Source organism: Pezoporus flaviventris, unplaced genomic scaffold (genome assembly GCF_033815535.1).
Source record: "Pezoporus flaviventris isolate CSIRO_AGI_PZ_B2104156 unplaced genomic scaffold, CSIRO_AGI_Pfla_v1 ptg000020l, whole genome shotgun sequence".
Lineage (NCBI taxonomy): Eukaryota > Metazoa > Chordata > Aves > Psittaciformes > Psittacidae > Pezoporus > Pezoporus flaviventris.
In genome coordinates, this window is record NW_026892568.1 from 7,732,637 (window position 1) to 7,745,127 (window position 12,491).

Genomic DNA, 12,491 nt, shown 5'->3' on the forward strand with positions numbered 1-12,491 from the left:
CTTATACCACTTTATTGCTGAGGAAACTGGGCTGCAGAGGAACAGGCTGCTTCATTGGTTTGTGTACCCAGGTTGGGGCATAATCAGCTATCCTGACTCCTGCTCCTTGCGTAATGACTGTGCAGATGATCAGAGTGCTTTCTATTCCTGTGTCTGCAGTCTTTCAGACATGAAAGCTAGGAGAGAGCTAATATCCCCTATTACAGAGGACTGAGTCCTGGAAAAAAACAAGATAGGATTGAATGTTGCCTAAGTTGAGCCATCTAAAAGCCTCTCTGAATCAGAGCTGGTCCCTGCAGCCTCTCTCCAGCTAGGGGCTGTCAGATGAATCACCCTATCTTCCACCTCCATCTCAGGATGGAGGTGACTCACTGGCTAAAGAGCCTGTCTCCTCTGGTGACTGTGGAGAGTGTCTGGGGCTCCTATGCAGATGTTTAACACGTAAACGCTCAGGTGGGTGCTGCCCAGGCTCCCAGGTATCTATGGTGGAGCAAGGAGTCAAACCCAGGTCTCTGAAGACCTCTGGTTATGATCCTAAGTAGTAGGCATCGTTCCTGCACAGACACCAAAGCACATGGCCACCAGCTTGTAGCAGCAGTGCAGTGCGTGACTGCTTGGTGTAACAGCAGTTTTCCAAAGAAGTGGCAGCATCCCTCCATGCAGCTGCGGCTGCTTCCTCTGATCTGCTTGAGACACAGCTGGCTGAGGAACAGGCACCATTTCAGATCTGATGTCTCAGAAATGGTAAATGCATTTAGTCTGTACCGGTGAACATTTTTCTCTGGCTCCAAAACTGCTCACAGAAGAGGTGCTTTCATGGAGGGGAAGAGGGGTGCCAGCAGAAAGCTTGCTGAGACAACACAGAAACATTTTCTACCCATGATCTCAGCTTCTGGAGATAAGGCTGGAATTCTGACACCCCCCAGAGCATCCTCCCTTGGCCCCTTGTCGATCCCACAGCTCAGGCCAGGGGAGGGAGGTACCCGCACAAGCGATGCTCCCACCGAGGATGCAAAGGGTCAGGACAGACAGGTTTGGGCTAGAGGGACATGGCAGTGCCATGGATCCCCTCTGGACAAGAGGTGTTGGAGTCCTCTGACTGCAAGAGATGCCATTTGGGAAAGGTCAGCTTGTGTAATAAACTCTGGTGATGGTATAGAAGTCATAAGTGGCTTGAGTGTCCAGACAAAGACCTTTCAGGTTTGTCTGACAGCAGCCCTGGCATGTGTTGTAGTGGGACAAACACTATGGCTCATTACTTACGGCATAAGGTGTAAGACCATGTTGCGAATCCTCCCTTCTGCTGCTGCTTATAACAGTTCAAGGTCTTGGTGGTGCATGGAGATTTGGGTTACTTAGTAGTTGCAGGCTGAGCTTTCCAAGGAGAATCTACCCCAACACAAAGCAGATCCCAGCCCTGTGCCTACCCATGTATTTGTTGCACAAGTGTCAGCAATTACCTTTGTTGTTGTGATGATTTTCATAACAGAGGCTGAAGATTTGTATCATTGGGGTGAGTGGCTCAAGGGAGGGTTCTGGACTGGGCCCAGATCTCCACTGCCCAGCTCCGTTACACCGAGCGTGCCATGTTCCATGTACAATGCTGCCTTTCAGCCAGACCCACAGAATAGGCTTTGTGTCTCCTTGTGTGAGCCCTGTTTCAAGAGAGAAAAGCTTCCTTAGAGGCTGCAGGCAGTGCTCCATGGCTTGAAATGGTTTTCACCTGTGCCAGGAGTGATTTCACTCTGCCCTTTGCCAGGGCTGAGCTCTTTGGTGGTGCCAGGTGCTTTACCTTCCACTTGCTGGCAGCTGCAGAAACCTATTAGAGGAACAAGTTGCACTGGGACCACTTGGTACCTGGGGAGAGGAATGTGTCTTCATGGAGTTGTATCAAGTAGAGGTGGTTCCTACACATGGGGTTTATTTAAATGAACTTACTGTTAGTTTTCCTGCTGTCCCTCTGTAGACCTGACTGTTGGAGAGCATGGCTTCGCAGAGAGGTAGGTGTTGGTCTGGAGTTACTTAGTCCCTTGCAAAGATTTAAAAGGGTAAGCCAATAAGATTTTGTCACTTATGTATTGATTCTACATATTGGTTTTAGATTAATTTACTGCTCTTGTGCTGAGTACCTTTCTCCTCTGATGTCCAGAAGCAGAACAGAGCAGGCATATTTTATTGATATATTCCTAGTTCTCCATTAAATGCATTTGAATGTTTCATATGAAAGAGACTGGGAGAGGGTGAGTTCAGAGGAAATTTAATCTCAGTATTAACTGCTGACCCCTCACAGATTACAGCCTTCAGGCACTCCTGTGACTGATTTTAGGACTGTTGTTGCTCTTTCTGTGGGTGTCTAACTTGGGGATGGAAGACAGAACGGTAATTGCAGCATCTCTTTAGATGGAGATGGAGTTATATGGCAGTTTGTAAAGGCCTTTTGCAAACTTTATTGTACACTGATCTGCAATATTAGGCACTCAACTACGTCCTAAACACTGGTTCAAGTTCTATTCCAATTTCTCTGCTGCAGCCACTATTAAATATAATTGTAAGATACAAGCGAAAACATTCAAAGAATATTACTAGCTTCTGGAACTGGATTGCCTTGGCTGCTTCTGAGGCAGACTTAATGGGAGAAACCCTTCAATTGTGTGGGTCCAGGGCTTTCTTGTAGTCTAAGATTGCAACTTCCCTTCTTTCCTGATGGTTAAGAGCAGTGGACATTATCTCAGTAATCTGTGGATAGTGCCTGAATCATTCTTTAGTGTACAGCTAAAATGTAAAAACATTAAATAATATATCCCTCCTGCTCCTATAGGCAAGGGAAGTGTTTGACACCTCATTTTACTGGCAGAGAAAAGGATATGTGGAGGAGGAAAGTTACGTGCAGCGAGTCATGGTAGAGCCGTGATGGTGGCTGAGCTGTTCCTGAGACCTCTGCCTGCAGATGCCTTTGCCCCCACAGCCGAGTTGCTCCTCCCTGACCATCCACCTCAGCATCTTCCTATGGCAGGTTGGCTTCCAATAATCAGAGAATCAATATGTGATTGGAGTTGGGGTTAAAGATTAATGTTAGAATGTGGATGCTTGATGTCCTGAGGGAGCAGCTGCAGTTCTGAGCTTAAATTTTTTTGTGTAGGGCTGCCCATGGGGCTGGTTTCTGACCTGCAGCTTTGATCTTGGGCTTTCTGGCTTTCAGGCAATTCTGCGTAACATCAGAGCATCACAGGGGTCGTACCAAGTGGCTCACTGTTGTATGAACACAGGATTGTAAAGTGTGTATGTTTAGGCTGCTGTTACACTAGGGGTGCTTGGGTGAAAGGGCCCCAGGTAGCCCTTGTAGCCCAAAGGACATTTGTGTGGATGTTTGATGCAGTGAGAAATGTGATCATCACCTGCTGGAGGTTAATGTTTTTGCAAGATTACCTGTTCTCAATCAAGTGTCCAGACAGCTGGTAAATCTTGACTCTGTCTGTTTGTCTGGGTTTCTGGCTAGGGAGGAAATGGGATTTAGTGATTGTGGTCCCTTGGCTGCTTCTATACCTGTCTGTTTCCTTCATCTGGATGTTACATGGCTGCCATGGAGCATCTTCTGTACTGCATGGAGGAAAAGGCGCTTTGTCACAAGACTGAAGTGAGACTTTGACTTGAATGTTAGCATCTGAGCAAAACCCCTGGCTGAGTATTTCCTTTTGCTGTGTCTTCAGAGTTAGACACCGGTCTCAAAACCAAAGGCTATCCCTTATCTCCTCCAGCTGTGAATGAAGAGTTGCTCACTAAGGCTGGGGAGTCCAAACTGGCCAGGTTTGGCTGCTCTGGCTCTCCTGTCAGCTACAGACCAAGCAGCCCAGTGGGTCACCCAGGCCCAGGAGAACCCTTAACCTCTGCCCCTTGTCGTCTGCAGCCCTCTGGCTAGTGAGCTGTTGCTTCTTTGTTCTCAGCTTTTCCCCTTTATACACCCCCAACCCTCTCTGGGAAAAATCAACATTTGCCTTTCAGAGCCTGGCAAACAGAAGGGGTCTGTATTACATCCTGATGGCAGCCCCAGGCTTGCAGAGCTCCAATGATAAATCCAGTAATGTTTGTTGCAGGGGGACCCTCTGAAATACAAGATTGGGAGTTCTGTGTGTCTGAAACAAGAGCAGGGAAGCAGTGAACAGTCATGGAGCAGATGCTGTGGCTGGAAAATAGAATGTGGATTGCATTGCGGTTACAAGAAGGTGGCAAGAAATTGATTTAAACATTTCAGGAAGGATGATTGAATTGTTTTACAGATTGCTGGTTAGTGTGCTGAAGCTGTGCACTGTGTCAGGGTGAAGCAGAGAGCCAGATGCTGGGCAGGGAGTTTGCACCAGGACTTCTCCTGTGTGGTCAGAGCCAGAGCATTACTGGCCCACGCAGAGCGGGGAGTAGAGCTGTGGGGTGGTTTGGGAGTATTTGATCGATATGGAAATAGCACATTGCAGTTTCAGAATTCATTTCCCCTCCTTCAAACCTAACAGAGGTTTTCTCCAACTAATCCATGGTCATTGCCTGAGGAAGTTAGGTGAACTCCTGAGTCTGGATGCTGGAAATGTTTGGGGCTTTCTGGAAGCAAAGGATGAGCAGTGCTCATCTGTTTTGTTCTTGTTTCCATAGTGCTCTGCATGCTAAGCCTTATCCCTTGTCCATTCAGGCTCCTGAGGGCTCTTGTGCTATTAATGTTAATCAGTAACTAACGCATTGCTAGCTTGCTGAAGCTCTTGTGGCAGCTGGTTAATGTAAGAGTTTGATTGTTTCCTTCTTTGAGCAAGGCTGCAGCTTGGATGAGTTCAGGCACCTTCCCCCCTTCCCATCTCTGCTGGAGAGCTGCAGGTTCTGCAAATCCAAGCTGCTCTTGCAATGGCTTTGTGAGCTCTGTGCCATATTCCTGCAAAACACTCCTCATTTAGGGAAAATATCATGAGGACACTATTAATTGTGGTTCTTCATATTCTTACTTCTGTCTTCGATTTCAAAAGCTAAGGAATGTGAGCAGTGAGGAGTGTGATGAAAATAGCTTAAGTTTAGAGGGACAAGATCTCTTTGGATATGTGCTTGGTTTCAGCAGTGAACAGGAAATGATTTTGGATGTGCCAGTCATTACCAAGTCAATTCCCAATCAGTATAGCTTCACAAGAACAGCTTTCTGTTCTTTTACAAATGCTTTTCCCTCCCTCCTGATGTAAAAGAATCACATAAACCAGCAAAACTGACAATACATACAAAAGACCTATTTTTCCAGTCCTGTCCAGTTTGTGTGGATACTTGCATTAGAAATACACAGTTACACAAGTCATTGATGTGTCAGCATGGTGATGTGGCATTCCTTGTGCTGCCTGGCCACATTACTGAAAGGCTCTCGCTAGAAAGCTCCCAGCTGATGACTAACATGCTTTTTCCTATGAAAAACTGCTTGTGCTAATTTATTTTGTTGTGCTTTCATGGTTGTCCAGCATATCTCTGGATGACTATCAGCTGCAAGGGATTTGTGGGTAGTAAAGACCAGATGATCACAAAGAGCAGTGAAATGATCTTGTTATTTCTATCAAGCATCTGAGGACTGAGTTTGCTCACCTCAGAACAAATGCACGAGGAACAGGCTGGGTCTCTGTGCTGTTTAAAGGCCACTTTAACTATTGAGCAACTTGCCAAAGCACTTGGGGTCACTCCAATGTTTTAATCTTGACATTGAGATTGAATGTTTCTGAAAAGCCAAGACTTTGTTCAAGCACCAGCTTGAATTCATGGTGACTGGATAAAAACGTGTGGTGTGGATTTTGCAGGTCAGTCCAAGCAATTTTCTGGCCTTGAGCTCTAAGGATGAAATAACTGATTTCCTGAGGATTACTGCAGTTTAATTTGAGTTAAAGTCTTGAAGGAAAGCCTGAACTTGAGCCAAGGTTAAGGTGCTGGGTCCCCTGCCATCTTCTACAGCCATGTGCAAGACTGGTTCTTCTACCTAACTCCCCCCTTTGCTGCAGCCAGGAGCTCAGGGAAGACCACTGCTGGGTTTGGGGGAGCCTTTCTAACATCAGAAAAATTGAGGCTTAATTCTTTCTGCCTCTTATCATTAGGACAAGTTTTGGAGCATTTTTTAGTGTTTGGCACCTGAAAGAAGTATAACATTGTGGTAGGAATATATTCATCTTGCTAATGTCAGTTTTCCTGTGGTTTCCTTGAGGGTTATCTGTAATCCACGCTTGGGCTGGGTCCTTTCTATGTGTGAACTCATGGCTCCACTTGTGTCAATAGGGCTATGCTGATTAGCAGTGTTGTCTGGCCCCAGCCTGATGATATCCAGCTCCCACGTGAGGGAAATGGTTGCTGTTGGTTTAGGTTGTATGCTCTATACCTATAGACCTTCAACCTAGACACATGCAGCTTGTTGGTGCACCCGTGTGGTGGCAACTGTGTTGGAGGAGATAGTGGTCTGCTCCTGAGCCTGTAATCAGTGCACCTTGGGAACAGCATCCCTCCATTCCGTCAGCATCCTACACCCCAGGAGGGGGTGCTTTGTAAAGAATCCTATTACATAGAATCTGGAAAAGTGTTTTTATTCTTCAGTGCATGTTTCTGATTAGTGCTGGAAATGAGCATGAATATTTTTCCCATATTCCTTTTGAGTTTATTGTTGCAAGTGGATTTCAAGTTAATAGAAGTGAAGTAGGAATTGTGTGGTTCATTGGATTTGGGCTTGAAGTGATAGAGATCTTCATTCCTTTGCTACTCTGCAGATAGATGTCTCTCCCTTGCAGAACTCTGCTCTACCAGACCTCCTCTGCCCTCACTGTGACACCCACAGCTTTCTGTGCAGGGCTCTGCCTCTGAAGGTGATGTCCTATGCAAGCATGAAAACTTTACGGCTCGGTCTCCAGCAGCTGGGTTGTGCAGTGTGGATCAAACCATGTCCGAGTTATTCTCCTGTTAATAGCTCCAGGGCTTGGTAGTGATGAGGTCTTCTCCAGCTTTTTATCTAAGGAGGTTTTAGAGCTTGTCTGTGTGAAGCAGGATGAAATACAGGGGCTGGTGAAGGCAATCTCTTGTCCACTGACTGGATAGTACCTGTAAAGTAGATAAAAAGAGAGCAATTTCACACGCTCTGTGGCCCTGAGAGTGTTGCAATGAACACATCCTAAAAGGGAGTGTGAAACTGTCCCAGCAGTCTGCACTGGTCCCTGTGCCAGCTCTACATCCGCTGCAGGGCAAATGAAGTGATAACCTTGCTGCCATCTTCTAGCCTCCCTACCCGTGACAGCAGGATGGCTCGAGGGGATGGCAAGGGACAGGCTGGATCACAGGAGGCAGGGCTGTGCCTCTGCACAGTGCACAGGCTGGTGCCGATCCTGCCCTGGAGTGATCAACTGTGAATGTCAGCCTTTGCTTTAAAAACTGCTGGGGGTGTGTAAGTGCTGTAGACACCTCTGAAGTGTTGCTCTGCTAAGGGTTCTCCCATCACCTCAGTGCCAAAGCTGAAGTCTAAGCCCAGACCCAGGAGATTGCTCTGGGAAACTGAGAGTGCAAAAATCTCCACAGGAGGAAACTGCTCTTGAATGGAGACATCTCCGGTGCTGTCCGGACACCCTGCCACGTTTGTGCTGGGGGATGAAGAAAGCTGTATTTTCTGACTTCAGACCCACTAGCAAATACTTTTAACAGAAGCAAGGGTCACGCTGGCTGCTCAGCTGAGCTGGTGCCGCTTGGCTGACTCCAGCACAGTGAGGGATGTCTCCCGCTAGTTTTGGCTCGTCCCTTTCCAACAAGACTTTGGTTTGATTTGGGTTCTTTTTGTTCGTTTGGTTTTTGTTTTTACTGGACTGTGTAGAGAGAGCGAGTTCCTGGGTTACATCCTCCATTGTTTGTCTTCACCCTGTGGTTTCTATTGATAATGGAAATTGCTCATTTGTTCTTTTGATATTTACATCATGTGAGTGTAGCTGCTTGGCTCACTTACTGTGAGAAGGGGATAAATCTCAAGTGGCCTGTCTCGTTATTATCTGCATCCATACAAAGTTTGGGGTGTATCCTGGGAGAACTGATGTGTTTTGGAGAATGTACATGTTGACTGTATTGGAGATGAACATCTCTGGCAATTCCCTTTGTAGCTCTAGGGAAAAGTCACTCTGTAGCAAGGACAGTTTCTCCAAACAGGCTGGATTCAGTCTCCCTCTACATCAGGGTAAGCACCTATAAGATACTTGTGTTTCCATACCGGGTTCTTTATCAGCAGCTGCAAGATGCATGAAATAGTAGAATCTTTGTCTTAAAAGAAGGAGGGAGCGGTTTAAACGTGAGCCTGGCAGGAATCTTGCTTACACTGACACAACCCACTTGGAGCAATTCTTGGCTTCTTGTATGGGAGAGCCCGGAGAAGCCCAGTGTCCTTTGCTGCCGCTGCCTTTCTGCTGCGCCATAGAGTCCCAGCCTATGGATCTAGAGGGAATTAGCTGTTGATTATAAAATGAGAAAAACCATTGCTCAGCCAGTGAGCCAAGGTGAGGCTGAGCTCTGGGAATGTTCTAACTCCATCCTGCTGCAGCACATCCGCTGAGATGAATGAACTGTTCTTGGACTGACCAATTTTAACTATTCGACTCTTCTATTTTAGAGGCATTCTGCCGGGGACATGGGGAAGCATTCCTCATTTCAGCTAAATAAAGCATATTTCATTATGTTCCTTAGTCCTGTGCACTACAATAAATTTATAGGATGGCTTGAGGGCATTTGAACTGCGTTAAGAGGGAAGACTCATAGACACTGTGTCTGGGATGGAAGCCTTTGATTTTCCTTTCACAGCTCAAAGCAGGGGCTCAGCCTGCTGCTTCCATGCTATAAATAGAGGTAACCCCAGAGCACGCTCAGCACGCTGATGCTCTCTATCCTGCCCGCAGTGCTGCCTCCCTGGCAGGGTGTTCAGACCAGCATATTTTTAGCAGTTGTTTTTTCCTTTTTTTCCTTTTTTCTCTTTTTCCCCCCTCTCCTCTTTTCTTTTCTCTCTCCTCTTTTCCCCTTCTCCTTTCTTTTCCCTTTTCCTTTCTTTTTTCCCATCCCTTTTCCTTTTTTTTTTTTTACAGATCTTCTCCTGTCTTGCTAGGCTGCCAGCTTTCTCTGCTGTTTATCTGCTTTCCAGGATTGTGCATGGCTCCTCCCTTATTGGAGGGGCAGTGGGACACCACACTTAACAAGTTTGGCTTGGAAGCCGTAGTGCTCCCTCCTCTTCCCAGATTGAAGCAGTGCTATTTAAAACTCTGTTGAGCGGAGGAAATACCCCTTTTCATTCTTGCTGGTTTAATCCCTTTACTTATTGTCCAGCAGATCTGATAGAGCAGGGTAGAAATCCTGACTGTACACCAGCAAGAGGCAGTAAACGGAGGGGAGAAAATAATTGAGAAAAAAAGTCAGGATTGGGTTTAATAGAAAAAAATAATACATTTATAATGCTGGATATAGTGCCAGCCCCTGGAAACTTCAGCCCTTCTCTCACTGTCAGTAATGGAAACTGCATGCTGAGTGATGTGTGCAGCAGCACTCTGCCCTGTTGCAGTACAGATAAAGCTCTGGAGAGCTCAGGCTGGGTGCTCATGCCTGTGTGTGAGCAGTCCCACCTCTATGTCTGACCCTTCGGCTGTGGGACTCTTTGAGGGGCAGAGCTGAGCTGGGTGATGGCTCTGGGTGGTGCTTGCCATGAGTTCTCCTTGTGCTATCTCAGGCAGCACCGCTGCTTTCTTGGGCCAGCCCTGTGGTTCAGCCACATGATGTGGTAGGCACAGAGGCTTTTTATGTTAGAAAAGGAAAGGGAGAGAGAGGATGAACCTACATATAAATATATGTAAGCAAAAGGTTCCGAGCATGAGATGCTTTTTCCATGTTGAGTTGCCAGGCAGCTCTTTCCCTCCCTTCCTCCAGCCCAGGGCTCATTGGTATGAAAGATTTCCTGCCTTTTTTCTTGTATGGTGCACTCTTCCAGCTGACAGGGTTTGTGAGGCTGTGGCTGTGTTACAAATCACAGTTTAGGGGTGTTCTACAACTGAAATTGGTGCTGGTTTAATCCCTGTGGCTCCATTCTGGAGCTTGACAGCTTCAGCATTTGATTGGAGATGATGGACACCTTTCTGGAGTTGTTGTTCCTCTAGCAAGACCCACAGAGACTGAGGAGGTGCCAGACCTTCTGGGAATCCCTGTATCAAGATATCCCAGCTTTTGGGGTAGTTTCAGAGTACAACATCCCACAGGAGGCGCTTCACTGCATTCATTTGTGTCACCATTTATTGTGCCAAGAAAAGAGAAACTGAGGCAGTAATCGACATCTGGTTTCTGTGCATGGCTAGGGTTTAACCAAAGGCTTGCTAAGTTGAAGTTTTGTTCTTGCTGAGATTTTCAGCATCCCTGGGAAAGGAATGCCGTGGCAGTCACCACATTACAAAGAGGCAGCTGAAATGGCAGAGAAGTTAAATGAGTTGCTGATGGATTAGAATGCTGCTGTAGCCAGGAGGTCCCACTGGCTTGCCTGGAGTCTGGGAGGCAGGCAGGGAGTTACTGATTACTTTCTGAACTGAGTATGGGAATGGAGGAGACAGGTGTGCCTGGGGTATGTCTTTCAATGTAACGTATGATGTAGGGTACCTTAAGATGTCCACATATCTTCCTCCAGCATGGTGCTTATGCATTAACCATGTGCTAACCCAATGAATATGATGAATACTTTTCTTTGTTAAAAAAGATGGAGCAGAATTAGCTCAACATCTGGATCACTGTGGTCTGGTTTAGCATCTGCCTGGAACATGCAATGCATCCCATGTTCCAACGGGTCTAACCTCACGGCAGGGTTCTTGTACATGATATGTTCCCATGATGCTGGGTGAAGTCCAGCCAAAAATGAGCCCCCACTTGCTTTCCTGCAGTGCTGAATGCAGGAGCTGCTGCTGTCCTTGCAGCTGAGCTTGCTGACGAGGCCAAGCACATCTGGTATGTGGTCTCTGTGCAGGAGCTTCTTTGCTGAGCTCTCTGCCAGGGCAGGGCATGTGCTGGTCCTTACATGCCTGTGCTTCCCTCTCTCAGCCAGGAAACCTGTCTCTTGTCTCCTGCACTTGTCTCCAGGATAAAACATCCTGGAGTGAGAGGTGAATGTGCGTGTCCCACTTAATGGTTTCAAAAGTTATCTCTGGTGTTTCTGGAAAGTGTAAATGTGTTTGTGGGTTTGCTATGTTTGAATAATAATGTTTGACATCTTCAGGGAAAGGTGGAGGTCTCTCTTCAGGTGGTTTTCTGTATAAAATAACATATAGCATTCCTTCAGTTGCAGAGAACGTTATGCAGAGCAGATTCCCAACAGAAAACGTGCCTTGCCAGATACAGTCAGAGTAGGGGGATTGTTCCACATGCTACATTCACATTAACTCCCTTGGCCCATTCAAATCTTCTTCTTGCTTTAGGAATCAGCAGGACTTCCAGCGGGAGACCTCGGAGGCTCAGTGACCAGATGAGTCCAAGTAAGCTCCAGGAATTTCTCTCTCTAAAACTTCCTCATCCAATAAAAAAGTATAAACTAAAAACTGAGAGAACACAAGAAGTAAATCACACTACCTGCCTCCTGTCCACTGGCCACTGGCTGTGGTTTGAAAGTCAAAGCTGCCTGCTTGATAAGTGCAGAGCTCTGCTGTCAAGAGCAGTATGTATGAACCAGTGCGTATATATTAACACACACACCAAAAAAACCCCAACCCTGAACTATGAACATGAGAAATATTAAATGAAAGGGTAATTAATTACTGGGTAATGGGTCCAGAGAGAATAATTAGAAATCCCCATCTCAATTCAAGGGGTCTAACACAAGGCACCAGACAGCAGCAATGGCCCCAGGTTGAAATACAGCTTTAGTAATTAGCAGCTCTTTCATACTCTCCTTAGCTATTATTTTTTATTGGATGTGGAGATTTATGGATTATATGTGCTTGTGACTCAATTTACACTCCTAATTGCAGCTTAATGTTTCTGAAGCTGTTTCTGATTCAGAAGGAAAGAGGTGGGAGGGATTTTGTCTTGGAAAAGGTGTTTTTCTGCCTCGGGAAAGCAATAGCAGAAGTCTTGATGCTTGTGAGTACCTGAGCCCATCTGTTCTGCTTGCATTTGCATGACATGTGTTGGGACTGCCCAGGGACAGAGACACATCCCTGGTGCTTACCTGCATTGTCCTGACCCGAATTATCCCCTTTGAGTAGAAAATTTCACTGTTCTTGTCTGAAATACACAAAACGAAGCTGAGACAGCCCATTTCTGGATGTTTTGATTTCCTGGCCCCTTTTGCTGGCTGTACTGGCCCCTCTGATGAACCTGCACTGCTCTGCAGGGAAGCGTCTGTCCGTTGTACATCAGATACATTCATCTTTCTCAGCAGGTGCTTTGCTGCAATTGAAACCTTCCTTCACATTTCCTTCACCGAGATGTGTGACTTCCCCTTGGCATTGCCTTCTCTG

The 12,491-nt window shown here is 46.4% G+C and overlaps 1 protein-coding gene across 2 annotated transcripts in view; it reads left to right on the forward strand.

The window, feature by feature from the left end:
• Positions 1-12,491, forward strand: part of SEPTIN9 (septin 9) — a 134,584-nt gene that overhangs the window by 13,575 nt on the left and 108,518 nt on the right. The window contains exon 2 of one of the 2 annotated variants that reach the window (XM_061455608.1): positions 11,451-11,507. The exons of the other annotated variant lie outside the window; for it this stretch is intronic. Within the exon in view, the coding sequence (XP_061311592.1) occupies positions 11,451-11,507 (57 nt within the window). The remainder of the gene's footprint in view (positions 1-11,450; positions 11,508-12,491) is intronic. 2 annotated transcript variants of the gene reach the window in all.